The sequence below is a fragment of the Osmerus mordax genome, chromosome 16 (assembly GCF_038355195.1).
Source record: "Osmerus mordax isolate fOsmMor3 chromosome 16, fOsmMor3.pri, whole genome shotgun sequence".
Classification (NCBI taxonomy): domain Eukaryota; kingdom Metazoa; phylum Chordata; class Actinopteri; order Osmeriformes; family Osmeridae; genus Osmerus; species Osmerus mordax.
Window position 1 is genome coordinate 8143825 of NC_090065.1, and position 27680 is coordinate 8171504.

A 27680-nucleotide genomic window follows, 5' to 3' on the forward strand; every position below is an offset into this window, starting at 1 on the left:
CATATTTAGGCTACCACACGCATACCGATCTGAAGGAGAGGGCATTTCACCGGTAATAACATTATATATATATTTTTGAAATATTCTAGTATGTAGGCTTTCTGAGAGAATGTCGTGCGTGCTGTCTGGCATGTTGGTTGCAGTGATTATTTGAAGACGCGGTCGTCTGATCACCCTCGGCCGGTGACAGATAATTGGCTTGAAAATACATTTCTGCTTGTTTATTCAGTGATGCGGCAAAGTGACATTGGCATGCTAGATGATTCTTTGCATGCCAGCCATGGCTCATCGTGTGGGTCTGTTATCAAACCTTATTTGCGAAACATTGTAACGGTATTTAATCAAATTTTCTTGAGTCAAGTCTTCCCTAAAATATTGGTCGCGGACTGACAGTAAATTGAAATGTCTTTGAACAGCTTATGTGAAATCACCATTGCACTAAAACGCTCTTAAAACAGTCGTTTTCGCCACAGTTGCAGACTGTGAATTGTGATATTCGAAATATGGTTTGTCATGGACGTCAAATGAATGACGTCAAACTAACCTTGTGTTTTGGTTGCGTGTTGCTTCTCTTGAGCAAATTATATTGCCGGTAGGATATTCAGTATTTATGATATTCTTTCTTTTTTTACCGTAGGCTTACGGTACAGATCAATTGTGTTTTTGATCTGCAGTGCGGTAGGCGTGGTTTAATGCATGTTATTTGTTCCTGTGTATCCTGTCTGTACTTCATCTTTAAAAATATGTTGGAAGCGGTCTGGTGTACAGTTATTCTACAGTAGGCCTACGACACCTGAAAAGAGTCCATCAGCCTGTTTTTAATTCACCCGACATATCTTAGGTCACTCCTCGTATGTTATCTAAAGTTATGTCTATTGTTGAGATATTTTGCACTGTCCACGATAGTTATGACTAGGCTATACTGGTACGTGCCATGTAACGTCATGCTGTGCTGCAGACATGACTGGGAATCGAGTCACAGCTGATTTAGTGATTAGCCATAGCTAAGCTCATAAGACGGTTTAAACCATCTGCACTCTGTTAAATCCACGTCTCAGCCTCCATAAGCAGACATTAGCACTTCACTGGGTTTACAGTGTTTGGGGCTAATATTCTTCTTTATAAAGTTATCTCCGATATGTTTCAGGTCACTGGTGACTGCATGCTATAGGCTGATGTCACAAGTTGCAACACAAACACTCTGAAGTGGACAATCAGGAAAATCCTGTTGAGATAATGGCTGGATGGACTGTGGACTGACTCGGGTGGAGTAGAGGCTTGTGAGGAACAGTAATTACAGGAATGTAAATGCCAAGATATTCCAGAGGTCAGAGTCTTATTTGCATCTTATAGGTGAGTCTGTGTTTTTATCTCAGATAGTTGGTAGTGTTCTGTTTTCCTTAATAGGGTGTAGGTATGAGACTGTGGGCTCAGAGGCCTGTCTCTACCAGCAGAGGTGCTTGTACAGAAGGCCCAAGCCAGCAATGATGTATCCTGTTACAGCATCTCCATGAGTGCCAGCTGTCCACCCCTCCAGCCCTGGAGAGGGGCCTCAGATGGGCCGGGGGCCTCAGATGGGCCCGGGATGGCTCTGGTGGTGTCAGAAGTGGTCATGCAGTCATCTCTGTGTAAGCCCCTGGGGGTCGGGGAAGGGCAGTGGGGCCAGCTGTGGCACATTCTGGGGAATGGCACTCAGCACAGATGGCATCTCCCCATCCCCACCCCCACCCCCTGGCTCTCTGTGTGCAGGCCCTGATCTTGTGGTGTGCATTGCGATCATAAATGGGCCCGAACATCAGCCGAGATATTCTGAGCACGGCCGGTGGTAATGTTGGGAGTGCAGCGGCAATATATTCAGTGGTTGACTGTTAGGTCATTGAGCTTAATAGTTATCCAGTTATCACACACTGATGTTGACCGTCATCAAACCTGGCTCATGGTTTGTATCTGGACTGTCTCTTCTCATCTGACTATCAACATTCTCATCCTCTTTTCTCCTGTGACTTTTAGTGAAACCAGATTTGTATTGGTGCTCTTCAAATGACATACATTTGGGCACATTAGTGCAAGTAGCTGAGATTGCCTCTGTGCAGACACTCGTGCCCATGTTAGGTTAAGCTCCTCCCCTCGTCAAAGGTCTGCCCACTGACTGTGGTGTTAGGAGTGTCTGTGAAGCAAGGTAGCTGTTTGGATAGAAGGTGCCATTTTTCATAGAGGGCATTGGAACAAGGAACTCCCCATGATGCTATGAACGCAGTATAATACTTCAGTTGTCCTCCTTCTGTTTTAATAGACTAGGATTTATTCTAAAAAACAAACTCATTGGTTTTGTTATGTCTTCACAGTATGTAAGACGGCATTTAGAATGGACAATGTTTGTGCCTGGCCATAGTGTTGGTGGCACAGAGGGCTACTGTGGGCTGTTGTATCACTCTGTGAGGAAAGCCTGTCTTGCCTCCATCGACAAGCTTCAGTACCAACAACAGAGTATTCTTGTTCCTATTTCAATGGTGCCAAGATGTTCCTGTTAGACCCCCCCCCCCCCCCTCCCCCCAACTGCCCCAGTCAGTAAAGAGCATCAGAGGTTAGTAAAGATGCGCCGTGTTTTTGCTTCAGTCTCTGACCTCGCAGTAGGTCTGCGCTGACCCACGTGCTGGTGAGTGGCTCATGAGGAGGAGACTGAGAGGACTTGACAGGACCTTGCCTGAATCCCCCCTCTCCCCCAGCAGTGATTTACAACTTAACTACGTTCCGTTACTAGCATTACCTTGGAGATGTTCTGGAGATCCTCCAAAACGGCAACAACATCACAGGGGCTCATGGCTGTCTGTAGGCTCCTATCATTTCTAGATAAAGTCTGGAAAAGACTTTGGTGTTCTCGTGTGGGCTTTGTTACTTGGCAAAGCATGATTTAGTCTGGCATTGCTTTTATTTAACATTTATAAAGAAAGCAATCACATCCATAAGAGAACCAACCGTATATATAACCGTAGTCATGCATTACCTCTGGTTGGTAAGCATACCTGACATTAGGCTGTCTTGTTATGTGAAATGGCAGTACGGCCCCCTCTCCCCAGGAGTGTGCTGTAGTATCTGCATGGCTACTCCCAGAGGTGGCGTATTCTCTGGGGTCCTGGAGGGCTGTTGTCTCTGCCACAGCAAACAGTCTGGAGCCCCCTCTCTGACCCCACCCGCCCCAGGGTAAACACCACACTATAAATACCCCCCGTGCGAGGGAGAGGCCTAGACCAGAATGACAGGCATCCATACTACTAACCCTAGACACTCAACATGAGCCCGCCGCTCTCCCCAGCTCCACTTCCCCACACTGGTTTGAAGGGGCCCCAGAGAGCAACAGGATCCTTCATCTCTGTAGGACCAATAGGCAATTAGATGATTCCTTTCATTACCATGTTTTTCCACTTGAAGGATATGTTTTTGCTGCGGTGGTCGATGGAAAAGGGGTTTGGTTAAAGTGTGCATGTATCCATTTGAGTTTTAAACGTATGACAGCTTTGTATCTTTGAACAAAGAGGACTTCCACCGTTTCTTTTCAATGGGGTGGATCATCCTGAACACAAAGTGGCTTTGAGACCTTACAGCTCACTCTCTGTTTAGTCGCTGAACGCTTTTTGGACACGAGGAAGACCAGTGTTCAGGTTCATGTGGCTATAATTCACAGTCTACTACTAAAGAGTTGTTTTTTTGTGATTATCATTACAAATGAGAGATTAGATGATGATACGAAGGACCCGTTTTGACCAGATAAGCTTCAGTCTTAATCCTTTCGATACCAATGAGCTAGTGAAGTAGAAGAAACCAGAAGACTTTGCCCTTTTTGACAATAAACTATGGATGGCCCTGAGATTAGAAGGAGACCGGATGGAACTGGAAATGTGAATGATGATGCATAGGAATATGAATGTGTTTGTGCGTGTGTGTGTGTTCCTCTGCATGCCGTGCATACTGTAAATCCTGCTTTTGATGTCCTGATGGGTTTACATCTGTGAATCCAAGGCCTCCTGAATGAGGTGGGTTGACTCATCTCATTCCTCCCCCCCAGTATGATCTGCCATGACGACTGAATCAGGCGCAGACTCCGACCCGAAGCAGCCGGAGAAGGGGAAGGAGAAAGGGAAGAGTGGACAGCCTTGTCAAGTGCCCCCAGCAGCCACATCCTCGCCCCAGTCCTCGCCACTTCCTGCTGCCGCCGGACACAGCACGCCTGTCAGGAAGGAACAGGTGACCCACCTCACACGCTTCTGTTCCATCCTCGTTCTTAAAGATGCAGTATGTGATCCCTGAAGGGGAAAAAAAGGGCTCGTGCTTAAAGATGCAGTACGGGATCCCTGAAGGGGAACAGAAGGGCTCGTTCTTAAAGATTGCCCTTAGCGCCAATCCGACGGACTTGGATTTTGAAAATCATCCTGAATCCCAAACAATGAGAGATGTCCTCCTCACCCATGATTCTAGAGCTTGGTGGAGAGGGAGTGCCCAGCCAGACATATGAGATGATTTGTGGCTGTGAATGTGAGGATTAGAACTAGAGCCCGTAGTGTCTTCTGCTGCTCAGAAGATCCCCATGACTATGTTTGCACTGGCTTTGTTGTCATGTTCTCTAAATATGAGCTCAAACAGGAAACCCAGAACTGTGTGTTTTCTCTCATTATGTGCAAAAAGGAAGTATGGAAATGGGTTGTTGGCCTGCAAGAGGAAATGGGAGCATAAAATGATTCTGATGCATTGTGGGTTTGAGGTGAGGGAGGAGGGTGGAGGACAGGCTGGGAATGATGGATGGATCTTTTCTCCACTGTGAGAAAGGTGACATCAGGCGCAGAGCTGAATGAAACCATACCTGTTTTCTCTGAGGCCTGAGCTCCACTTCTGCTTAGACAAAACCTTAATCCAGGCTTTTATGCAAGTCATATAAGCACAGTGTTCAGAGCCTGACTGATCGAGCTAGCACAGGAACATCTATATTGAAATCAGTTCAAGGAAGGACTTCAAACATCCTGGAGCCAAAGCACTTCGCATAAAAACATTTAGAAGCAGTGCTTTGTTTTCAGTGAACTGGAAAATTGGATTTTCTCTTAAAGACAAAATGGCGGTGTGCCTTGACAGTCAGGTCATGAAGTGGACTCCATCTTGTGTAATATGGGACTATTGTTTACCACCCATGTACTTTCAAATAACACAACAACAAATGAACAATGACCGTTGTTACTTCCAATGAATACGTGCTCCATGTCTACTTGTTGCGGTGCATCCATCCAGTTTGTTGTGCAGAATGTTTTCTGTGCTCTGAAAGCAGTCAGTGCCCTGACAGATGTTGTGGTTCCCTCAGGGGCAGATTGAGGAGGACCAAGCATCCCACCAGTCGTCCACCAGTCGCCTCTCCAGGTCTCCTCTGAAGGGAGGGAAGAAGGTGAAGATCATGCAGTGTAAGATCACCCTCCTGGACGGCTCCGACTACACCCTCACGGTGGAGGTGAGACTGGGGGGGGGGGTTGGCGCTCATGGGTGGGCGCTGGCTGCGCGGGGTGGGGGAGGGGGCATGGGTGTACTGGGGGAAATCATACAAACAGGCTTGTCTGTGTTTGAGTAATCCTAATTTGTGTTAAGGGATATCATTTCATTTCGGTTTGTTTGAAATGAATCTGAAGTTGGATCAGTTGAACAGGAGTTCATTCTGTGATACGTTTTGTTCACAGAATGAACAAAAGTTTTGTTTTGGTCGAGTCAAGTTGAAGATTGAACAGTGACTCAGACCAGAATCCTTGCTAACCGGATTGCTCTCCACTCGGGGATTTGGCCCGGGGATTAGCCGGGTGTTTGAGTGAGACTGAGAAATAAGAGCACTTGTGTGGAGGGAATAAGTGTCACACAATTGGTTTGTCGTTACAATTACTGGCCAGCTTGATCTCCCACTGTGACCAGTCAGGACCCGTAAGGACACAAGACCAGGTTAGTTTGCAAACTGGACACGTGGTCATGCCGACTGGTCATGTCCATCAGCATGGAGTTCCATGTCTATTGGACTGATGGAGTAGACCATCAGTCAGACAACAAACACTGTTTTCTGTTGGCTTTTAAAGAGTGTCAGTATATGTGGTTAGTCAGCACAGTGCTTCAGGTTAGGCCACACTATCCTGGTGTTGTGGCTGTAGTGTGGAGGAGGAAGAGAGCCCCCTGAGATATCCCCCTGGCCTGGCCATCTGTCTCCAGCCCTGCCCCAGCCCAGACACCCTGCTGCTCAGCCCTGAGCCACCAGGACTGGGGGGGGGGGGGGGACTCCTAGCTGACCTTGGGTCAGCATCTAGGTGTAACCTGAGCCCTCCTCATCCTGTCCCAGGGAAACGTAGATTCTTTTTTTTTTTTATTTTTTTTTTACATCGGGCAGTTTTAAGGGCACCTAAACAGCCAAGTCTTTCCTTGACTGTCTAGTTTGAACACTGTATACGCGACTCTCCCTCCCTACAGGGAAAAAATGCTTTTGTAGCTATTCATCAGCCTGTGTGACATAAACCCTCTCCCTCCCTCAGCCGGTATCTTCACCTCCTCCGGGCTTGTTACTCAAGCTTGGTTGTTTTACTGCGCACCCAAAAAGAAAAATCCCTCTCAATGTCCTAACAATGTTCGTGTATACCTTACCTCCCAGTTTAATTTGATTATTATCTTTTCATAATCGGTGCTAATATCCTGTGTTCCTATTTCTGTTTGTTTACTCTCCCAGCGTCTCATAGAGCTCCATAAGCCTCTGTTATGTTTTGGGACCCACAGTACATTTACAATCATTTGGCAAGGAAGAGCCGCATCCAGTATATAACTTGTGATGGATCTACCAGTATGGGCTCAGTCCCTGAGGCAGCATCACTGAGACAAGACTCTGCTAATTCTCCTGGAGATGTTCCTGCTGGATTAACTACTCTGACTGCATGTCTTGATGGGCTTGTAAATCATACAAAAGCATGTCAGATCTACCCTGAATAATTAAGAGGTGTGTGTGTGTGTGTGTGTACACTTGTGTATTATGTGTGTGTGCGCGCTTGTCTGAGTCTGTCACACTCGGGGGAGATTAGGAGGCTGTGTGTTTGGGTGGAGGGGGGGGCAGGGAAGCTGGGGGGGGTGGAGGATTTGTTCTCCTGAGGAAGAGGGGGAGGGGGAGGGGGAGGGGGAGGAGGAGGGGGGGAGGAGGAGGAGGAGGAGGAGGGGGGACATGGTAACACCAACCCCTCTGTGAAGCAATCCAAACGAGTCTCCAGAATGAACTCCAGCACAGGCCCCGCTGGGAGATGATGGGGCGGAAGCCAACCGCCACGCTGTGTATACATGACTCACTGGTCTGTGAATCGATCCAAGCCTTTTGAGCCCCACTGATGGTCATCGCTAACCAATGGCACGTGCCAACCACGGACTGAGACTCCTATCAGTCTGCTCCTTCCACAGAAACCTCCCGCCATGTGACACTTGCCCTCTGACCTCTTGTTAAGAAACTGTTTGATTGTTTGTTTGTTTTTGGTCTGCAGAAGCGAGCCAAGGGCCAGCTACTGTTTGACAAGATGTGCGACCATCTCAACCTGCTGGAGAAGGACTACTTTGGCATCACATACAGGGATGTGGAGAACCAGAAGGTACTGGAGGAAGAACCTGATGTGGGAAGAGGAAACGGGCAAAATCCGCTGTGTCACTCAGTGATCAGTCAGACTTCGACTTTCTAAATCACGACTGTTCACTGTTTTCTCTCTCTTTATTTCCTTTTAAATAGGAGCAGTGATTAATTACTTTTTGTCTTTTCTTAGAATTGGTTGGATTCTGCCAAAGAGTTGAAAAAGCAGATCAGGGGTGAGTAAACCAATAGGGGCATCCCAACACTCATTTATTTACGTACCGTCTCCATTTAGAAGAGTTCTATTCTGATGTACCTTGTTGACTTCCAGCCGGCCCTTGGAACTTTGCCTTCAACGTGAAGTTCTACCCTCCAGATCCCGCCCAGTTGTCCGAGGACATTACTAGGTAAAGGTGGCCGACGCATTTAGAACGGCTGAATATGCAGCGAATTCCTGGCCAGCACACCGTGTGACGACGACATGGAGACTCCCTCCGCCTGTCTCACATCCACACGAGCAAACACTCCCGTCTCTCCCGTTCTCACCCTCGCCAACAAACCTTCTCTCTCTCTTCCCCCCCCCCCCCCCCTCTTTCTTGCTCTCTCTCCTCTGTCTCCTTTTCTCTCGTACTTTGAATTTTTCTCTCTCTTTCTTTCTCTCCCCCCCCCCCCCCCCCAGGTACTACCTGTGCCTGCAGCTGAGGGATGACGTGGTTTCGGGGCGTCTGCCCTGCTCCTTCGCCACCCACACGGTGCTGGGCGCCTACACCGCCCAGTCTGAGCTGGGGGACTCGGACCCCGAGGAGCTGGGCAGCGACTACATCAGCGAGCTGCGCTTCGCCCCCAACCAGACCAAGGAGCTGGAGGAGAACGTCATGGACCTGCACAAGAACCACAAGTCAGTCCTCCGCGGGTCTCTCTCTCTCTCTCCAGATCCTCTTACCGTCTCCTCGTAGATCAGCTCTGTGAGATATGGACTCCATTTAATAGACCCTGTAGTGGCCCTGGTGTTGCAAGCACCGTGTTCCAGACAGATGGGTCCTTCAGGAGCTTCTGCTCCTGTGTGTGATCAGTGTGTTTGTGTTCCTGCGCTCTCAGGGGGATGACACCAGCTGAAGCGGAAATGCGCTTCCTGGAGAACGCCAAGAAGCTGTCTATGTACGGAGTGGACCTCCACCACGCCAAGGTACGCGCACACACACACACACACACACACACACACACACACGTGTTGTCATCCTGCTTTAACAATAAAGACTAGATTGTGTGTTCATGTCTTGTAAATACCCAGCGAAGGTGAACTGGATTTGCTGTGTGTTGCTGTGTGCCAAACGAACCTCACTGTGTGGCGGCTCTGATGCTTGCCCCCGCGCTGCTTAAAACATCACCACCCGCTGCCACCTTACTGTCACGCTTCACATGCCGGCATGCCACCAGCCGAGGACACCTCTTGATGCATCTGTGGCCCGGGCGCCCCGCGGCCACGCTGGTGGTACTCGGATCCACCGGCGGATGAGATCACACGCAGCGGTAGAGCGGCAGGGAGACGAGGATGGACGGCAGCAGTTGCCCGCTGTCAGCCGAGCGAGTCCCAGACATCACTCCCCTCGTGGGAAATTAGAACGGCCGTTATCGGAGTGGCCTTGAACAAGTCAGCCCCCTACGAAGGGAGATAGAGAGAGATAGAGTCCATTAGGTCTGTGGTCACTGTGGTGCTGAGATTTGGACGTCCTTGATCCCTTTCCGGAGCTGAATCAGATCGTACGTTGTGTTTTTCTCTCCTCTCTCGCTGAATGGCCTAGTTGGTAGGAAACCTATTTGAGTGCTTGGCTCCAGCCAAAGGGGAGGTAAGAGGCCGCATTCCATCCATGCACATCCATACCTGTAGATGTGTGTGTGTCTGTCTCCCTCTGCATGGTAGTGTGTGTAGTGCGTTTCAGACCACCTGATCTACCTGCACAGGTTGCCACCCCCCCCCCCCCCCACGCCTACCTCGCCGTTGGCTCAGTTCAATGGGCCATGTTCCCGCTTGCTTTCAGAGAAGAGCCTGTTGACCTCCGCCTACTTCATCACGTCCCCCCCACACCAACCTGGGGGGGCTGCTGCGGTTGCTGTGCTCGCACCGGTCATCACCCCCCCTCCTCCCCGCGCTCTGCTCATGTAGAATTATAATACCAAGCGCCTGATTCCATGATCCATCTGCCTGCTTTACAACCTTGCTCCGTTTACAGACACCTGACTGAAAGGGTTAGGTACTAGGCACTGGAATGTATGGTATACGAGCCTATTGAGGGGATCTATTGAAAATGTTCCTGCTTGTGTTCCTCGGAGCAGTAGATGGAGGTGTTGATGCGAGGGTGTATGTGTGTGTGTGTGTGTGTGTTGTCTAGGACTCTGAGGGTGTGGAGATCATGCTGGGGGTGTGTGCCAGCGGGCTGCTCATCTACAGAGACAGGCTGCGCATCAACAGGTTCGCCTGGCCCAAGGTCCTCAAGATCTCCTACAAGAGGAACAACTTCTACATCAAGATCCGGCCAGGGGAGGTGCGCATGAGGCCCGCTCACGGGAACGACCTGGGCTCTCCGAGGAAAGGGGGTCATCATGTGCTCGTACGGAGATGCAGCATGTGCTTGTTTTGTGCTCTTCTGTGCAGTTTGAGCAGTTCGAGAGCACGATTGGTTTCAAGCTGCCTAATCACCGCGCCGCCAAGAGGCTGTGGAAGGTGTGTGTGGAGCACCACACGTTCTTCAGGTGAGCCGTCCCAGCCTCTCCGGTGGATAATGCAGTCCTGGCTGCAGCTCGGCCCTGGGCCATGGGAACAGACGCTCCCCGCAGACGTCCGGCTCGGCCTCATGAGTGATTCTTGTTCCCCGGGGCAGGTTGGTGTCCCCTGAGGCTCCCTCGAAGAAGTTCCTGGGCCTGGGTTCTAAGTTCCGCTACAGCGGGAGAACGCAGGCCCAGACCCGCCGGGCGAGCTCTCAGATCATCCGACCGGCACCTCTGTTTGAACGCTCCTCCAGCAAGCGCTACACCATGTCCCGGAGCCTGGATGGAGGTATGGCCCGCCGTGCCCATCCCACGTCTCTGAGCTCGATGTGGGATACCGCACTGCACCTGTCTGCCTCCACATTCCCTCAGGTTCTAAAGCTGTGCTAAGGGAGACAGTGCGACTGTGTGTCGTCTGCCCGCCGTCTATGTGAAAAGGGTAGGACTAGTCTAGACGCTGGCTTAAGGTCAGTCTGGGATGGGAGCCATCAAAGGTTAATGGTAGTGCTTTGGCAAGCTAAGATGATGCCAAATGTCCGCCTGTCCGGCGGCATTGGCTCTAAATGCATCTCATTAATCACTTCCGCTGAGACTCACTAACCCCCTGCTCGGCTGTGCTAATAGACAAGTTTAACTAATGTAGTCCATTGCTATTTGATTCATTATAGACAAAACTGTGCATAAAGACTTCCTTTCCTCCTTCAATAAACAATGATGCCACCTGTGCTTTGGAGGGAAGGATATCTTCAACCTTTTGGCCGTTTTTGCTCAGAAATGCAAATGAATGCCTTGTTCTCATGCTCATTTACATAAGGCTCTTTCTGTTGAGACAAAGGAGCAGCTTTTCACCCCCTTTCCCAGAAAGCTGTAAGCTGCTGTTTCTGGAGTAAACATGAGCTCAGATCAGACCGCAACAGTGACCATGATAACTGAGCACAACATCCAGAGAAAAAGTGACTAAATTGCTACTTTTAGAACACAAAGGAAAATAGCAGTAGATTGAGGTTATATATTTTCCCCTCTAGTGGGAGACTTTTTGCGGAGGACTCTGTTCTGATTTCCCCTCTGTTGTCCTCTCTAGAAGCATCTCTGCTTTAAGGTCACACTGAGGTCATTAGCACTGTCTCGTTTCCCGTCTGACCACCCTTCCCCCCCGCCCTCCAGCCCCCATCACAGAGAACCACGACACCCTCATGAAGGACGCCTCTGTCGACGGGCTGGTCAAGGCCGGCGCCAAGGGAGACCTGATTACCACGGTGACGCCCGAGAAGAAGGCGGAGGAGGAGCTGGCAGAGCAGGAGGAGGCCCAGGCCAATGGCCCCGAGCCCCCGGAGCCCTCCCCCTCCACCCCGCTCAGACACCACGATAAGGTAACCCCGCCCCTCTCTCACCTCCCCCCGTCTGAGAGGAACGGAGTTTGAGAGAGAACGTAGTGCTATGACAGGTCTCCTGTCATGCAGAACATTAGCCTGCGTAGCATAACATTAGTCAAGTGTCCATGAGCTGGAAAAACGGTGGAACTTTTATGTTTTGAGTTCCTGTGCTCGACAGAGCAAGGGCCTGTAACTGTCAGTTTTATCCTGGAGGTATCTCATGTGTGGAGAACACCAGAGGACTGCAAGGGTTGTCTGGGTCTCCAGCGCCTATTTCGAGTAAACGTTTGATTTACTTGAATACATAGATATCCCGTAAAATAAATACATGTTGTTTGACTGCAATATGAAAGATGGGCTGAGCTTACCCACTGCTTCAGAATAGACTTGACATGCTTTTTGTCTGGAGTACGCTTAACTAATTCGCTTTTCTTTTCTCGTCCTTCATCTGACCCTTACACTACACTCGTGTGTGCTCATGCGTTTTGCCCCCCCCCACCCCCCACCCCGGTCCCCTCGTCCACATCACGCTCCTCAACCCCATCAGCGCTCCCCCTGTCTCTACTCCACCGACCCCCTCGGCTCCGAGCTCTCCCTCCCCTCCTCCCCCGTGTCGTCCACCAAAGTGCGACGGCGGCGCAGGGAGAACTCGCGCAGGCGGGCGGCGTCCGTCAGCCCGGCCAAGAGCGGCGCGGGCTGCCGGCGGCGGCAGGCCCGCGCCGACCGCAGGGCGGCCCTGCTGGAGGAGCGAGCCCTGCTGCTGTCGGCCCGCAAGCAGCGGCTGGAGGGGGGCAAGGCCCGCGGCGGCACCCTCTTCTCCTTCTCCCTGCACCTGCCCGACCTCGCCTCTTTCCTGGACGACGACGGCTACATCACTTTCCCCGACCTGTCGGAGCTGCGCTTCCTGCCCGAGAGCGTGCAGCACTTCCTCCCCATCAAGTCCCCCTCGCTCATCCCCTGCTTCCTCTTCATCTTCTTCTTCCTGCTCTCCACCTCCTTCTCCGTCCCCTACGCCCTCACCCTGTCCTTCCCCCTGGCTCTGTGTCTCTGCTACCTGGAGCCCAAGGCGGCCTCCCTGACGGCATCCATAGCCCAGGGCCTCCATGACCATGACAGTTCAGAGGAAGAGGAGGAGGTGTGTGTGTGTGTGTTCTTTGTTACTCTGGCCCGTTCTATAGTAGACCCACTGGGGTTAGCTGACCACCTGACCTGGTTCAGACCACGTGACTGACTACGTCAGGGCTCCCCACTTTCAGAACCTCATCTCGCCACTCGCTCATCCTTAGACGGCATCGTCACATCGACATGGCGGCGATGAGATGCTCATGCAAGTCCCACCATCTCTCTCTTGCAGAGCACGTGCGCCACGTCCACAAGCTTGCTGTCCACTCCATCTGGGTTGAGAGGGTTAGACACAAATCTATACGAATGTTAACTCGCAGCAGTCACACAGCCCACGGCGCTACGCTGTACCACTAACGAGGCGTGGCCACGGCGACCATCCGTCAGTTCTGAAGATAGCTTTGTGCCTAACCCATCGCAGCTGCCATCTGTAGTCCATTTCCCGCCGTACAGTTTTCGCCGCACGAATAGGCGTCACACACGTTTTCCTCACTCCTTCGACCCGGAGTCTCTCTGCGTAGCGCCACGCCTCAAGCGAGGCCGTTTAGACGTCACCCTAACAACAGAAGGAGCATTGCAGCCGAGTGCTAGAGCTTTTCAGCTGATAAATAGGAATGCAGCTGAGGAGTGCTTAGTCATGATTCCAGGCAGGCCCTGTGTTCCAGGTAGAGAGGACGCCCCATAGACGATGAAGTCCCACATATTGAGTTACAGTAATGCCGAGAGGCTGGCTGCACAGCGCTCCCACCACATGCCTTGTATCATCTTGCACATGGATGGCGAAGAGGGGGCCCTGAAAGTCAGCTTACTGTTTCACCAGCATAATTAGCCCAGCCTGTGCTACCTGGAAAGACATGGAGCAGCCAAAATGTGGAGGAGGCGAGAAGTCCAACTGATTTCACACAGCCTCGCTGTCATGTTTTAATCGAGTTTTCGGTCCTTCTCTGAAGTAGCAAGGACAGCCTTGAAAACCTTTTTAAAGGTTCAAACTTCCTCTGAGTCTGTATGCTAATTCTGCTTGCTTCCGTATTCCTTAGTTTCTTGCCTTTTTTGCTCTGCCTTTGTCTGTGTGACTGACTATATTTTGAGTCTTTCGCTCGTGAGATGATCTGTGCATTCCCATACTCTCCATCCGTGTTTGTGAAGAATCTGTATTGAGGCCTGTTGTGCATCCCAGAGTTCACAAGATGGCTTCTCTTTCATTTCCTGCTTCCCGATGGGATGGTTTGTCTGTGGACCCAAACAGACGGACAGTGAGCAAACTGACTTTAACGTGGACGGGGAGACGACCGCCACAGAGGTTTGTAGAGATCCCCGGAGGCTCTGGAAACGTGTCGAATCTCACACGAGTGAGAGGCACATTGAAGCTGTCCTCTCTTAGTATTCCTCGCCTGTTTATAGAACAGCGGGAGTATTTACGATAGGGATGCTTGTGTATACAGGGCTGCACTATTTTTGGCATGCATTGATAATCATACCCATGACTGATATTTGATAGGAATCTAGATTCTGCACTGTGTAATCTCTGTAGCCTCACTCTAACATCCTTCTTTCTGCCCTGCCCTCACACACTGTCTCTCCTTCGACCTGTCCCCCCCCCCCTAACTGCTGTCCCCCTTTCCCTGTACATGTCTCACCCCTCCCTCTCCCCCCTCCCTCTCTCTGCTGTCAGTCGGAGCCAGAGGAAGACTCTGAGATGAGGACTCAGGTACTCCAGGCTCCATTCTCTGTGCAGCTCTCTGCATACCAGCACCTAGTCTCTAGGTCCTAGTGCACTGAGCTGCCCCTGTAGATGGTCACCCTGTGCTGTCTGCTTCTGCCAATGCTGCTGCTGCCACTGCTGCTGCCGTCGCACACTTGTCGTCACCTCACCTTTTGACGTTTCGAGTTAACCCTCGAGTTGACCGTTCAGACTGGCGCCGAAACGTCACAGATGTACCCTTTTTGTTGATTTTTGTTGTCCTGATTTTTTCGTTTGAGTCGGTGCAGTCCCATTCATGTTCTGTTGCTGCTCCGCGTTTCTGTTGTGTTGAGGGACCCTTCAGGAGGGGAGACCTGTTTACGGTGTCTGGGGTGGGGGAGCCGTCACTGTTACCCTCCTGACGAGTCCACTGGAACCATTGTGTCATCCACAGGACAAAACTCCCTACCTCTCTCCACATAAAGCTTCAACGATCTTGTGTCAAATGTCCCTCTGAATCTCTATCTCTCCCCTTGTCTTTCCAGTATAGTTTCATAAGGCGAGTAAAGGGGGAGAACGTTTTTATCAAGCATAGTAACCTGATGTTAGAGGTTGGTACAAAGACCCAAGTGCATGATGCCAGTATGCATGGAGGGACTTTGGTGTGAAGAGTCCCTAACTGGAGATCACATGAAGCCTGACTTTGTTAGCAGTTAGTTTATTCTTGACAATTACGTCAGTGTGACAACATCTACTAATGTAATAGCAGTACTTACTGTTGCAACTTGACTTTGCCCTGAGGGCCACTTTTGTGAAATAATACAATAACAACAGATTATTGGATTAGTGTGACGGTTTCATGAATCCTTGAATCCTAACGAGAAGTGGGAGTGTTGTACTAAACTCATTAAGCTATGCACGAAGCTTGACGTTTTCATTCCAGTCAGCTGGACTTAAATGCATTTGGAGCATTTAAGTACCTGCTACTGTCATCTGCTCAAAACACCACACACATTATTTTCTTGGACATGGACAAACGCATTGGCTTATTATTTCCGCCGACACCGCCGGACACCTCCAATTCCATGTGTCCTGATTGGCTGGTCTCCCAGGACACGGAGCCCCCGGAGGAGCTGGTGAAACACCAGAGCAACATCAGCGAGCTGAAGCGCTCCTTCCTGGAGACGGGCAGCAGCGCCCACGGGATGACCGAGTGGGAGAAGAGGCTGTCTGCGTCCCCGGCCCACTCCCCCAAGACGGATGATGCCCCCATGATCGAGCCCCTCCTCAGCCAGGATGTAAGCTGGAGGGCTGGAGGGCAGACTAACAGCATGGTTAGCACAGTGGGGAAGCACGACCAGGAGACCAGACCTGCCACACATGCTAGGACATGTCACAATCCAGGATAAGAGTAGAACGTAGATCAATATTGCAGGTTTTCTCTAAAGGCAGACACATTTATACGTTGTTATTATTTTCATCCAAGTTTTGGATATATTTTCTCTGAATTAAACGTATGTATAGGAGAGTATATTTTGTATTTTTGTATGTTAATTAAACTGCATGTTGCTCTGTATTTTACAATGTGTGTTCTGTATCTTTTATTTTTTGTTGTCCTTTTTAAAATGTAGTTGACTAATCATTGGTTTGAAATAAAATATGGGTGTGTGCTTTCTTAAAATGTCTCTTTGTTTTGCGGCAAACACTACTCGTGTGTTCTGCATGACCCTAACTCATGTTCTGCATGTCCTGCCCACTGGGTGGTCATCACATCTGACTCTGTTCTTCTCCTCCGCAGGATAACGAGCAGGTACCCCAGGGGGAGCAGGAGAAGCAGGTGGTAGCAGCCGGTGCCTCTGAGGTAAGGCCCCTTCCCTCCCCCTTTACATGTGTTCTCACTCTTTCAAAGCTGTGTGTGTGTGTGTGTCTCTTTGTCTCTGTGTTTGTGGTTCCTGGTCATGACATCAAAGGGTTGACCCCTATGAAGACTGCAGACGGTGCATGTTAAGAGACATGTTTAGACGGGCGTTCTCCACCATGCTAAGCCCTAACGAGAACACAGCTCTGATCCATGAGGGTTGTTGTGTGAACTTGTGTCGGCTGTGTCCTTCACCTCCGCCATTTCAGATGTACACTACACCGGTTCCTGAATGGGGAGCAGCCATTTTGAGATCATAAATCGAATGAGAGTCGAGTTAACTGGCCAAATTAAATTCCCCCCATACAGAGGTGTTCTTTTCAGGTTATTTTTAAGCGAGGTGAGACCTAGCCCTCTCACAGCTTGCATTGTTTTCTCAGACATGTCTAGTTAAGAATTGGCGTTCCATCTATTAAAACCAGATGTGTCTAGCTAACTAGATGTGCTGTGTCTGTCAAGGTCACCTGCTCTGTTGTGTTGAAGCATTAGACCTTGCTCTGTCTGCCTGTGTGTTTAACTCTGAGCAAGTCCCAGTAAGCGGTGTCTTCCAGACTGCAGACAAAGGTGTGGCAGAAGGCCGTGTAGAGGCTGCCGCGCTGGGGGGGGATCTGTCGGCCACATTGGAGGACGTCCGAGGCAGCTTATCCTCGGAGCACGAGGAGAGGAGCCCAGAGCCCCAGGAAGAGGTGAAGATCAGCCCGGGGTCTGTCAGACAGGAGGTCACCCAGGCCATCATCACCAAGAGAGGAACCCTCATCATCCTGAAGGAGCTGGGATCTGAAGACCAGGGGGACAGTGACGGCACCTACATGGAGATAGACAGGGGGGACAGTGACGGCACTTACATGGAGATAGATGGCGTGAACGGATATCGTCCTGCTCCCGACGAGGCTCGAGAAAACCAGATGGATTCTCTTCCCTGCGAAGAGAACGAGGCCCAGAGTACCTTGGAAGAAGATGAAGTTAGCAAGAGAGAATCTCTGACCACCTGTATGGAGGTCAAAGACGAGACGGAGGCTCCCCTCGGCACGAAGGAGGTCGAGGCCGATGGCATGGAGAGCATTACATCTCCTAAGAAGGCCAAGGCTCCGTGGTTGTCTGAGATCATAGAAACAGAAGAGGTAACCATGGTCACCAAGCGCTCTTATGAGGAAGTGAAAGAGCTGAGCACCACCGAAGAGGAGCTGGGGAAAGGCCGGATTGAGCAATCCCAGCTGAGCCTCACCGCGACTTGCTCTGTAACTGAATCGTCAGCAGCCTCTTTAGCAGTGGTACCGTATGAATATCCACTATAGCTGCTCCCTCATCCCCCATCCCCCGCCCCCCACATGCCTAGCTCCACCTACCTGCCCTCAAGCAGTGCCCCAACCAGTCTAACCACATAGTAACTGCAGCTCTAACCACTCTGCATGGCTGTTGTGCCAAGCAAACAATTATCATCTTTTGACTTGGCAACCTCAAGGTTTCCGTTGCTCCTAAACTGCTTTGCTTGTTGTTGTTGTTTTTTAACAACTGCTTCAATTTTCTTTTGGGGTTGGGAGGCTGTGCAAGTCAACAGAGCCGTAAGGGGGGGGGGGTCTTTTTTTCTGTTTTGACAGTTGGACTTAAAACCATTTTTGCTAGCTGTGTTATCAGTCCCCAAGCAGTGAGTTCATCCCCTGGCCCCATGCCACAGCTCCCCACACTCCCTCCTCAGCTCCCCCCCCATCTCCATCCCACAATCCCTCCTCAGCTCCCCCATCTCCATCCCACAATCCCTCCTCAGCCCCCCCCCCCCTCCCACAATCCCTCCTCAGCTCCCCCCCCCCCTCCCACAATCCCTCCTCAGCTCCCCCCCCATCTCACACTCCCTCCTCAGCTCTCCCCCCCATCTCCATCCCACACTCCCTCCTCAGCTCCCCCCCCTCCCACACTCCCTCCTCAGCTCCCCCCCATCTCACACTCCCTCCTCAGCTCCCCCCCCTCCCACACTCCCTCCTCAGCTCCCCCCCATCTCACACTCCCTCCTCAGCTCCCCCCCCTCCCACACTCCCTCCTCAGCTCCCCCCCATCTCACACTCCCTCCTCAGCTCCCTGCTGGCTTCTCCTGCAGCTCCTGAGCACCACAAACATTGTATGGGTCTCATGTAAGAGAGTCAGGCTTCTAGAACGGCTGTGTGTTCCAGCGCAGACGCGTGATGCCCTTTTGTCGCCGCTCATCACGATTGAACGATTCCAAGCAAGACTATACACAATGTCAAGACCATACAATAGTTTCGCTTTCCTCTCCTCTTAAATATTCCCAACTAAAGCTTTCCTCTTTTTTCTTTTCTCTGTGTGTTGTTTCTGTTTTTGCTTTCTGGAATTGTGACTGTCCCCTCTCTTTCTCTCTGTCCACCTGTCTGTGTTCCTCCCTCCGTCCTTCAGTCTCCACTTGGATGGGCCTCCTCCTCTCTGAGTCCCATCTTACACAAGGTGACCCCTCTCATCTGGTTGTTATAGACACAGTCTCGGCAGTCATTTTCTGTTCAGTCACATTAGAATGTTTCAAACGGCTCCATTGTCTGTTCCACTGCACACAGGTGCCTGTGTGATTTGCAATCCTTTTTCTTCTGACGGGTGTTACTTAAACTGTCTGTTGAATACCTCCACTGTGCTGCGCCGACTGCATTGTAAAGTGACTCTCTTGTCTTTCACAGACGGAGGAGGGCGTAGCCGAGGCGACGAAGGCAGAACCAGCGGAGTCGTCAGGGCCTACGGTGAATATTCCCTCAGAAGCTGCAGAGGCAGGGCCAGCACATGCTGCAGAGCAGCTCCCTCCTGTGGAGGACACAGAGCCCACTGTCAGCACACACACTGAGCTAGACCACCCAGCAGGGGCAGGGCTTACATTGATACCACCAGACACCAACACAGCAGCAGCTGTCAGTGAGAGCCCCTCAGAGCCACCAGGTAGTCCTGCTGATATTGAGGCCTTTGAAGACAGAAGAGAGAGGCCTTCCACTCTGGAGGCAGGTCTGCCTGAAGAAACAGAGGCAGGTCTGTGTGAGGGACCTGAGGCAGGTTTACCAGAGGCAGGTCTGTGTGAGGGACTAGAGGCGGGTTTACCAGAGGCAGGTCTATGTGAGGGACCAGAGGCAGGTTTACCAGAGGCAGGTCTGTGTGAGGGACCAGAGGCGGGTTTACCAGAGGCAGGTCTGTGTGAGGGACCAGAGGCGGGTTTACCAGAGGCAGGTCTGTGTGAGGGACCAGAGGCGGGTTTACCAGAGGCAGGTCTGTGGGAGGGACCAGAGGCAGGTTTACCAGAGGCAGGTCTGTGGGAGGGACCAGAGGCAGGTTTACCAGAGGCAGGTCTGTGTGAGGGACCAGAGGCAGGTTTATCAGAGGCAGGTCTGTGTGAGCGATCAGCGGCAGGTTTACCAGAGGCAGGTCTGTGTGAGGGGGCAGGGGGGGAGACACAGATGCCAGAACGTAAGGAAAGCTTCAGCCAATCAGAGAGTTCTGCAGATATAGCCTTGCTGCAGACTGAGTCTACTACACCAGCCTCCACAACATGGGTGGAGGACAACGATGATGATGATGATGGGGTTGGTGAAGAAATAAAGGAGCAGGAGGTTGAAAGGGAGGATGGTACATGGAGAGGGGTGGAGGGAGAGATTGAGGGTGACGAATCGGTCAGCGTGTCGAACCCAAGAGAACCATTCAAGTATGAGCCGTCAGCAGGGGAAGAGGGTGGTCGCGGTGAAGAAGAGGACCATTGTGAGATGTTTCTGGAAGAGGCAGGGAATGACGTGGCCACCATAAAACTTCCGGTCCTGACCACTGAGAAGAAGGTGAAGTTCTCAGAGGTAGACCATGTTATGGTGTGTCCCATGGATGAAGAAGAGGAGGATGATGACGGTTCAGAAGAAGCTGTGGAAAGCCACGACGGTGACATGGAGAGCGGTGCAGACGTGGAGGCCTCCACAGATGCTCATGATGAGACGGGCTCGGAAGGTTCCGGGGAGGTGGAAGATGACATGGAGGAGAAGAGCAGAGACGGCCAGGATGCAGAAGGATCTATCGAGGACCAGACCAGTGACATGGACCTCTCTGGGGCGTCAGACCAGTCCAGCTCTAAAGACACGGAGGAGAAAGAGAAAAGTGAGAATGAAGAAGAAGAAGATCAGAATGAAGAGTGGAATGTTGAAGAGGACGTTGGGGAAGACTATGGGAAATCCAGCCCTCGTGAAATAGATCAGACTGAGGAAGACCCAGGAGCCCCTAGCACACACGCACCTCCAGCCATGCCTCTGTCTGAGGTAACCTTACCCCACCCCGGTGGCCCCAGACTGGGCCCTAACCCCACCGCTGCCCCCTCCCTCTGGCTGGCACAATCTGCCGCTATTAATCAAGGGCAACACAGAGCATGGACCTCCATCTCCACTTTCTTACCACACTGTGATGAATGGAGTTGATCAGGGAATGTATGAACTGGCACACACCTGACAGGAGCCATGTGATTTGCATTCGCCGTGTCGTATCCACTATATTTCCACACGGAATCCACTTTTCACTGAGTAGAGTTTTCTGATGCATGTCTGCATGACATTTCAGTTAGCAGTTACTGTCTACCAGCATGCAGCACGTATTTGGTGAATTTGATCGTAATTATGTTGGTGTTTTGAGTTTAAGATTCACTAAACTGTGATAAATGGGTTTGAACGAAGCACACACAAGCACAAACTCCCCAGAGACTGAACACGAGATCTATGTGAGTCGTCCTGTCTGACTGTGTTCTCTGGCACCTGCCTGCCCGTGTTCCCAGGAGTCGGAGGCTGTCCTGCAGGAGGAGCTGCCCTCCAAGGAGGCGCCTGTGGTCCACACCGAGACCAAAACCATCACGTACGAGTCATCCGAGGTACGTGCGCACTCGCGTCAGGTCTGAAGGGAGGGGGGCAGAGGAGGGAGCCACGTTCAGCAGTTTTTACAGCTCAGCTGGTGACATTGAAGCTCACGGGACGCCTGTGTGAATGTCCACAGGCCGACACCAACGGCGACGCCGACCCGGGGGTCTTGATGAGCGCCCAAACCATCACCTCGGAAACGACGAGCACCACCACGACCACGCACATCACTAAGGTCAGGGGGGTCGTGGGCTGTCCTTTCAGACCAGGGGGTTCTGTCTGCTCGACACGTGCGTTCACAGGCATGCTGCGGTGATGACAGAGACTTGTGCCCGTTTCCCACTGAGCAGACGGTGAAAGGGGGCGTGTCGGAGACGAGGATCGAGAAACGGATCGTCATCACGGGAGACACAGACATCGACCATGATCAGGTCTCTTAGTCTCTCTCTTCCTCCCTCTTCCTCAGCGCCCCACTCTAGATTCCCGTGCTTTTACTCCTGTGCTTCATTTCTTCTGTCAGTGATTTTTGTAGAACAGATGATAATTGCCGATGTCTCCCCAAACTCCTAACCGCGCTCTCTCTCTCTCAATCAGTGATCCAGCTTCACCAAAAAATGTTTTGATGAATGAATCTTTTAACATGTGACGTGACTTACCCTGAATTGTCCAGTTGATATAACCAGTAGAAGCTTTTGGCACAAACACTGACACCCGTCCCTCCTCCCTCCCTCCCCCCCTGCCTCCCTCCCCTCTCTGTCTCCACCTGGTGGCGTCTCATGGTGTTGCGTCTGTGTTGTGGCTCTAGGCTCTGGCTCAGGCCATAAAGGAAGCCAAAGAGCAGCACCCTGACATGTCAGTGACCAAAGTAGTGGTACATAAAGAGACAGAAATCACGCCCGAGGAGGGGGAGGACTGACCCAGGTAAGGAAAGGATGTCATGCAGCGCCGATCCGGTTTGGTCTGGGTTTGGCGTGGCCTGGTTTTGGGTCAGCTGGGCTTGCGAGCTGGTCTTCATTTCGGGCATGTGGCTGCTCCTCCATCGACACTCCTCACTAGCACAGAGCGCCGCTTCTGAGGCACTAACAGGAAATGCACTTCAATGCCGCCGTCACCCATCTCCTCTGCCTGGCTGGCTGATGCCGTATTAGTTTTTGTTTCTGTTACCGTAACAAGTACACAGTACAACTCCACTGTAACTCAGGCTGATGAAGCTCCACACCTCCCAGGTCACCCATGTGATTGTATGAGACTGAGCAGCATTCAAGCACAAAAGCCATTTGACTGCAACGCTCCCTTCTCCCGCTAAGGCTGCCAGTCTGAGGCCTACTAACTCATCTGTGCACTGATCACTGACCTACATACACAGGACTAGATGTGCCCTACACTGGAGGTCTGTCCATCATGTCTGACCCACTGATTGGAATAGAATACTTAACAATACAAACATGCAAATAATAAATTTTAAAAAAACTGTGCAGTTCCAGTATCGTCTTCCCCTTACGTTTGAGTGGACCCAGGTGAGCACATCCAGTCTGCTGTGTGTAGTTCAGAGATTCATCATCCGCTCTGGTTGCAGCATTGCCAACTTGGGTTTCAGGTTTATCTTGATTGATTGGCAAGCAGGAGCTGTGCGATGGAGGCTCATTCCACCCCATCAACATTCCTCTGTCTTTCGGATATCTTCTAACCCTCTGATATTTTCTTTTGAGCATCTCTTCGTTGGACATTTTCTCATTATTGATATTTGTTTTATTGCTTTCTAACTTATTTCATCAGATTCAGACTTGCATAACCTTATTGGACCTGTGTGTGTGTGTGTGTGTGTGGGGGGGGGGGGGGGGGTGTAGGTGTTGGGGGTGAGCTTATGTGACTCACCAGAAGGGAATGACTGTGGGTTTGCCTTCAGCCCTTTGTGCTGTGCTGTGTTCTGCTGTGAGTCTGCCTGTCAAAAGGAGGGTGTAATGTTGCTATATTGTTAACCTCTCCAATGTGTGTATTGTGGGATGCCAGGCTCTCAACAATACATAGAATGTGTCCGTGTCATGGGTTGTCTACTGTTGTTATGATATAAATCTACTGTAACTAAAACACTCTCAATTTCCTGTATTCCAGGAATAAACCTGAGGACTGTTTTCTATCACCTGCCAAGACTCAACCTCCCAACATGCAACGCCCACATCATGCACTACATTACTGTGCTGGGACATGGAAACCTGCCTCTTTCTTCCATTTCTGCTCTCAATCAGTCCCCTCCGTCACTGGCAAATGCATATTGCATGAGACAGACACAATTGTGCATTATTCAAGAATGACAAGATAAAACATATACAACTGTCCAAATACACCGGTTCTTGATCCATCTGCACGCTGACTGTGCAACAGGCAAAAGTATTATTTCACTGCCTTTAGAATTTGATAAATAGGCTATTGCGTATTATGAAAATTATTGTAGCATCATTTTATTTATGAAATAAAGCCATCACTAAAACTAAAGTGCTGTAAGCTGTACATGTTAAAGCGCACAGTTATATAAGGCCCTGTAAGTGCCAACTTCATACCAATAAGCATCTCCTCAGTGACTTTCAGTAATATGGGCCGTAACCAAATCAAGCTTTACAAATTCATCATGATCATGAACTGTACAAAGCCTACATAGCTGTACTTTCCTAGACACAGGCTAATTATATCTTTAACAAATAGTTGAATGCCTTGAAAAAAAATTCTTCCTTACCAAATGATTCCACCCTTACACAGAATTTGAGGCTGGGAAAATACTATGTCTGTTTACTCTGAAATACAGAAAAACGTTTTCATTTTAGGAAGGTTCTGTTTAAGTTACAAGCAAGCCTTTGATTGATGTTGGTTATGGTTGTGTCCATGTCTGGACCAGAGCTACCAGTACTCTGTATGCAGGCCAAAGACTCAGACTGGACAACTGTGTACTGGTGGATGCAAAAGCCAACAGTTCCTCAGATATCTGACCATGTCTCATCTGTGTTCCAGTATCAAATGAGTTCCATTCATGTACAGTGGTTTCCTCAACAGTTAAATAAAAGCGGCATAGCCTATGCATTTATTGTGGTTTGTTTAGTCTTGTTTTTGAATAAACTATGGATTATCTTATTCAATATCTTCATTGTGAGAGTTTAAATATTAAACGCGATGGAGGGGGGTCTGTTCAATTATGTCAGTGAATAGAGCTGTGTAAACCTTAATTAAAACTTTTAATAATATTAGCTACGGGCGTTAATATTGAGGAAGTACACTTTTAATATTCACTGGTGGACAACAGTTAAAGCTGGCTCTGGAGGTCATATAAAAGGACATTGTTGTTCGAGGGGATCATGTTGCGAAAAAGCCCCAATGCTATAGGTGGCAGCAATACAACAACAGCGTTTCCTCTTGAGCTCCACAGTCACAACAACTGAAGGAAGAGGAAGAGCGACATCCTGGATCGTCGTCGACTGCCTTGCGTGACAACACCAGGATCGCGTTCAAGCTTTGGGAATCGCCTTTTTCTCGACAATATATTGTTTTATAAGGGGAAAGTAAATACCTTACTACATTGTATGGTTCGTAATTGTGGTGGGTTCTTTTCTGATTCCCGATGTGGATAAAGTCACGGAAACATGCTAATGGAGCTTTGCTGAGCAAAATGGCTGGGCGCAGTGAAATGTGAAACATTATAAGGTTATCCTCATACACGAAACAACTCGCACGCAACGAGATCAAGCCAGTGATTTCTACTTGCGTTTTGAACCTCACCTTCATCTCAACATAGTAGTGAGTTGGGAAATGTTTTATCTCTTTTGCAACTGCGTTTTGTCAAGATATTCGGTATTTTTCAAGGGTTTTCTGCATGACTGATTCGGCCACTTTTGTTGTTTACTGGCAGTGATTTTCGACGTTGAACCTCCGTCAACAGTCAAATTAACAGCCAGGAGTTTGTATACCATTCCTGGGTGGCCTCGGCTGTCGTGTTTACTTGTCTTGATTGGATGTCGCATACTACGTAATCTGTTCAGATAATCATCAAGATATTCAGTCTTTACCGTAGTTGGGTCAAAACTCCAACCGTGTCAAGTTTTCTGGACACAATAACGTCATATTACAAAGAACAAAGTTTACTGTTACGGATTATAATAGTATCGCGAATCGACCAGAACCATGTCAGAATTACTGAAATACATTGATTATGACCACAAAAACACCTTCCTGAAGATGCTCAATCAGCAACGAATGGAGGGAGACCACTGTGATGTTATAGTGGTTGTGGAAAACATAGAGTTCCGGGCTCACCGCTGTGTCTTGGCAGCTTGTAGTTTATACTTCAAAAAGCTCTTCAAGAAACAAAGTGATGAGGATAACTCCATCGTAGAGCTGGATTTCATCCGCTCCGACATCTTCGAAGAGGTGCTGAACTACATGTACACTGCCAGGCTGGCTGTCAGGAAGAAGGACATCAACATGATGATGTCCTCAGGACAGATTCTGGGCATCAACTTCCTGGACAACCTCTGCTCCCAGAAACGAGAGCTGACCAGTATGAAGACCAGGGAGAACCAGGACCCGGGGGCCTCTGTGGATGACCGTGGAGTCAACCGTGTCCAGGACGCCATCCTCAAAGAGCTGGCCATGGAGGAGGTGAGGAAGAACAGCTTCTACGACCAAGGTATGGAGGCCATGGGCTCAGGGCTCAAAGACATGGGCCCGCACGGTGCTCAGCCCCACAACTACAGTACCAACATGGTCAAAGACCCCCATGGCCACGGCTGGACCTCCTCCTCATCCTCCTCCAGCGACATGAAGTTGGAGTACCTGCTGTATGGCCACCGTGAGCACGGGGCCTGCCAGTCTGGTGGCAAGCCTGTTCCCGTGGACAACATACGGAATAAAGACAAGCTCCAGTCTGCCCAGAGGCCCTTTGCCTGCGAGCATTGCCCAAAAGCCTTCACCACCCAGGCCCATCTTAAGGAGCACCTGAAAATCCACACAGGCTTCAAGCCACACCGCTGCCTGGTCTGTGGCAAGGCTTTCATAAGAGGGCCCGATCTCAAGAGGCATGAGAGGGTCCATAGCAACGAGAGGCCCTTCGCCTGTCAGATGTGTGAAAAGGCCTTCAAGCACAAGTCCCACCTGAAGGACCACGAGAGGCAGCACCGAGGCGAGAGGCCCTTCAACTGCGGCTCGTGCGACAAGGCCTTCATCAAAGCGTCCGACCTGAAGCGCCACTGGAACACCATGCACAGCCAGCGCACACGACAGATGTCGCCCGCCGCTGCCCAGCAAGGAGACTCCTCTGACCAGAGGGACTGGAAGCTAGAGACTGGGCCGCATTCCTGAGTCGTCTGACTGTACCACAGACACACCCACATACACATATGTGCACACAGACACACACACGTACACGGTCCTGTGATATTGGTCATTTGCCTGTCACATGGACAATGATGAGTGATGGCAAGAGGTGGGCCTGAGGTCACATGACTGGACTGAATTGAAAGAAATTGTCTAACGATTGTTCTTTTCCGGCTTGTAAAATCATGTAAATGTTTTATTTCACTCTACTATAAGAATATTTTCCACACAAAAAAAAACATCTTTGCTATTTAGACTTGGATCTTCATAACTTTATTTCTCTTTACTTTATGGAATATGTAACATTTAAATGTTTTGTTTAACCTAACTGGATTCTAAGAAAAAATGAGATTTTTTTCTGCATAACATTTGTTGCGTTGAATATATTCATGTTGGTGTTTTAATGGATGTTTAGTTGTATTGATTGATATTACACTGTAAGAGTAAGTCACCGTTCTGCATTTGACACAGATTATACCAAAGTCTTGGGACTTTGATTGACAGCCCGAGGGGCTTTGTTACCCAAGCATAAGTCCAACTAGATTTACTGTTATACAGTATAACTGTCATCAAACTATCATCGGTAATAAAAGATGTCTGTATATACTGTAGCTTAGTTTGTTGCACAGTAAAATTATTAAAACACAATTATGAGAGATGCATCTATAACATTGTTCTCCTACACTTTGACAATAAACTCCATTTGATGAGTGGATTTTGATTGTGTTGATGTGATTTATGTCCTTCATTTAATGCTAGGCTTTTCATCTCTGTATGTGTCTAGCATAGGTAAGGATATCCACTGTATAACCCAGTGATTTTATGAAAGTATGTTTATCATTGGGTTTGGCACTGTAACTATGCTGTTATAAATAGCTCTCCGAGTCAGATATTTGTTTAATAAAAAAATATAATTTCATTTGATTCAACATAATACTTTAGTCATATAACACATTAGTCACATTTGCTTTCCCAATGTTGTCAAATTTGA

At 49.8% G+C, this 27680-nt stretch overlaps 2 protein-coding genes across 10 annotated transcripts; both read left to right on the forward strand.

Annotated features, from left to right (window-relative positions):
- Positions 1 to 24407, forward strand: LOC136959494 (band 4.1-like protein 3). Of its 9 annotated transcripts, XM_067253844.1 has the most exons (26): positions 1 to 52; positions 4064 to 4242; positions 5345 to 5488; positions 7527 to 7631; positions 7800 to 7842; positions 7938 to 8013; positions 8286 to 8504; positions 8705 to 8792; positions 9997 to 10149; positions 10260 to 10357; positions 10486 to 10661; positions 11537 to 11742; positions 12293 to 12880; positions 14114 to 14167; positions 14540 to 14575; positions 15094 to 15159; positions 15661 to 15846; positions 16347 to 16409; positions 17018 to 17737; positions 18873 to 18920; positions 19145 to 19204; positions 21253 to 21345; positions 21468 to 21566; positions 21682 to 21762; positions 22137 to 22252; positions 23444 to 24407. In XM_067253844.1, the coding sequence occupies exons 2-25, from the start codon at positions 4075 to 4077 to the stop codon at positions 22245 to 22247; spliced, it is 3681 nt and encodes a 1226-aa protein (XP_067109945.1). In that variant the 5' UTR covers positions 1 to 52; positions 4064 to 4074; the 3' UTR covers positions 22248 to 22252; positions 23444 to 24407. The 9 variants fall into 9 exon arrangements, with proteins under 9 accessions (XP_067109945.1, XP_067109941.1, XP_067109937.1 ...); XM_067253840.1 differs by lacking the exons at positions 12293 to 12880; positions 15094 to 15159; XM_067253836.1 differs by lacking the exons at positions 12293 to 12880; positions 14540 to 14575.
- A 367-nt stretch (positions 24408 to 24774) lies between these two features.
- On the forward strand, positions 24775 to 27404 carry LOC136959587 (zinc finger and BTB domain-containing protein 14-like). Its single transcript, XM_067253968.1, has one exon. The coding sequence runs from the start codon at positions 25499 to 25501 to the stop codon at positions 26672 to 26674; it is 1176 nt and encodes a 391-aa protein (XP_067110069.1). The 5' UTR covers positions 24775 to 25498; the 3' UTR covers positions 26675 to 27404.
- The last annotated feature ends 276 nt before the right edge of the window (positions 27405 to 27680 follow it).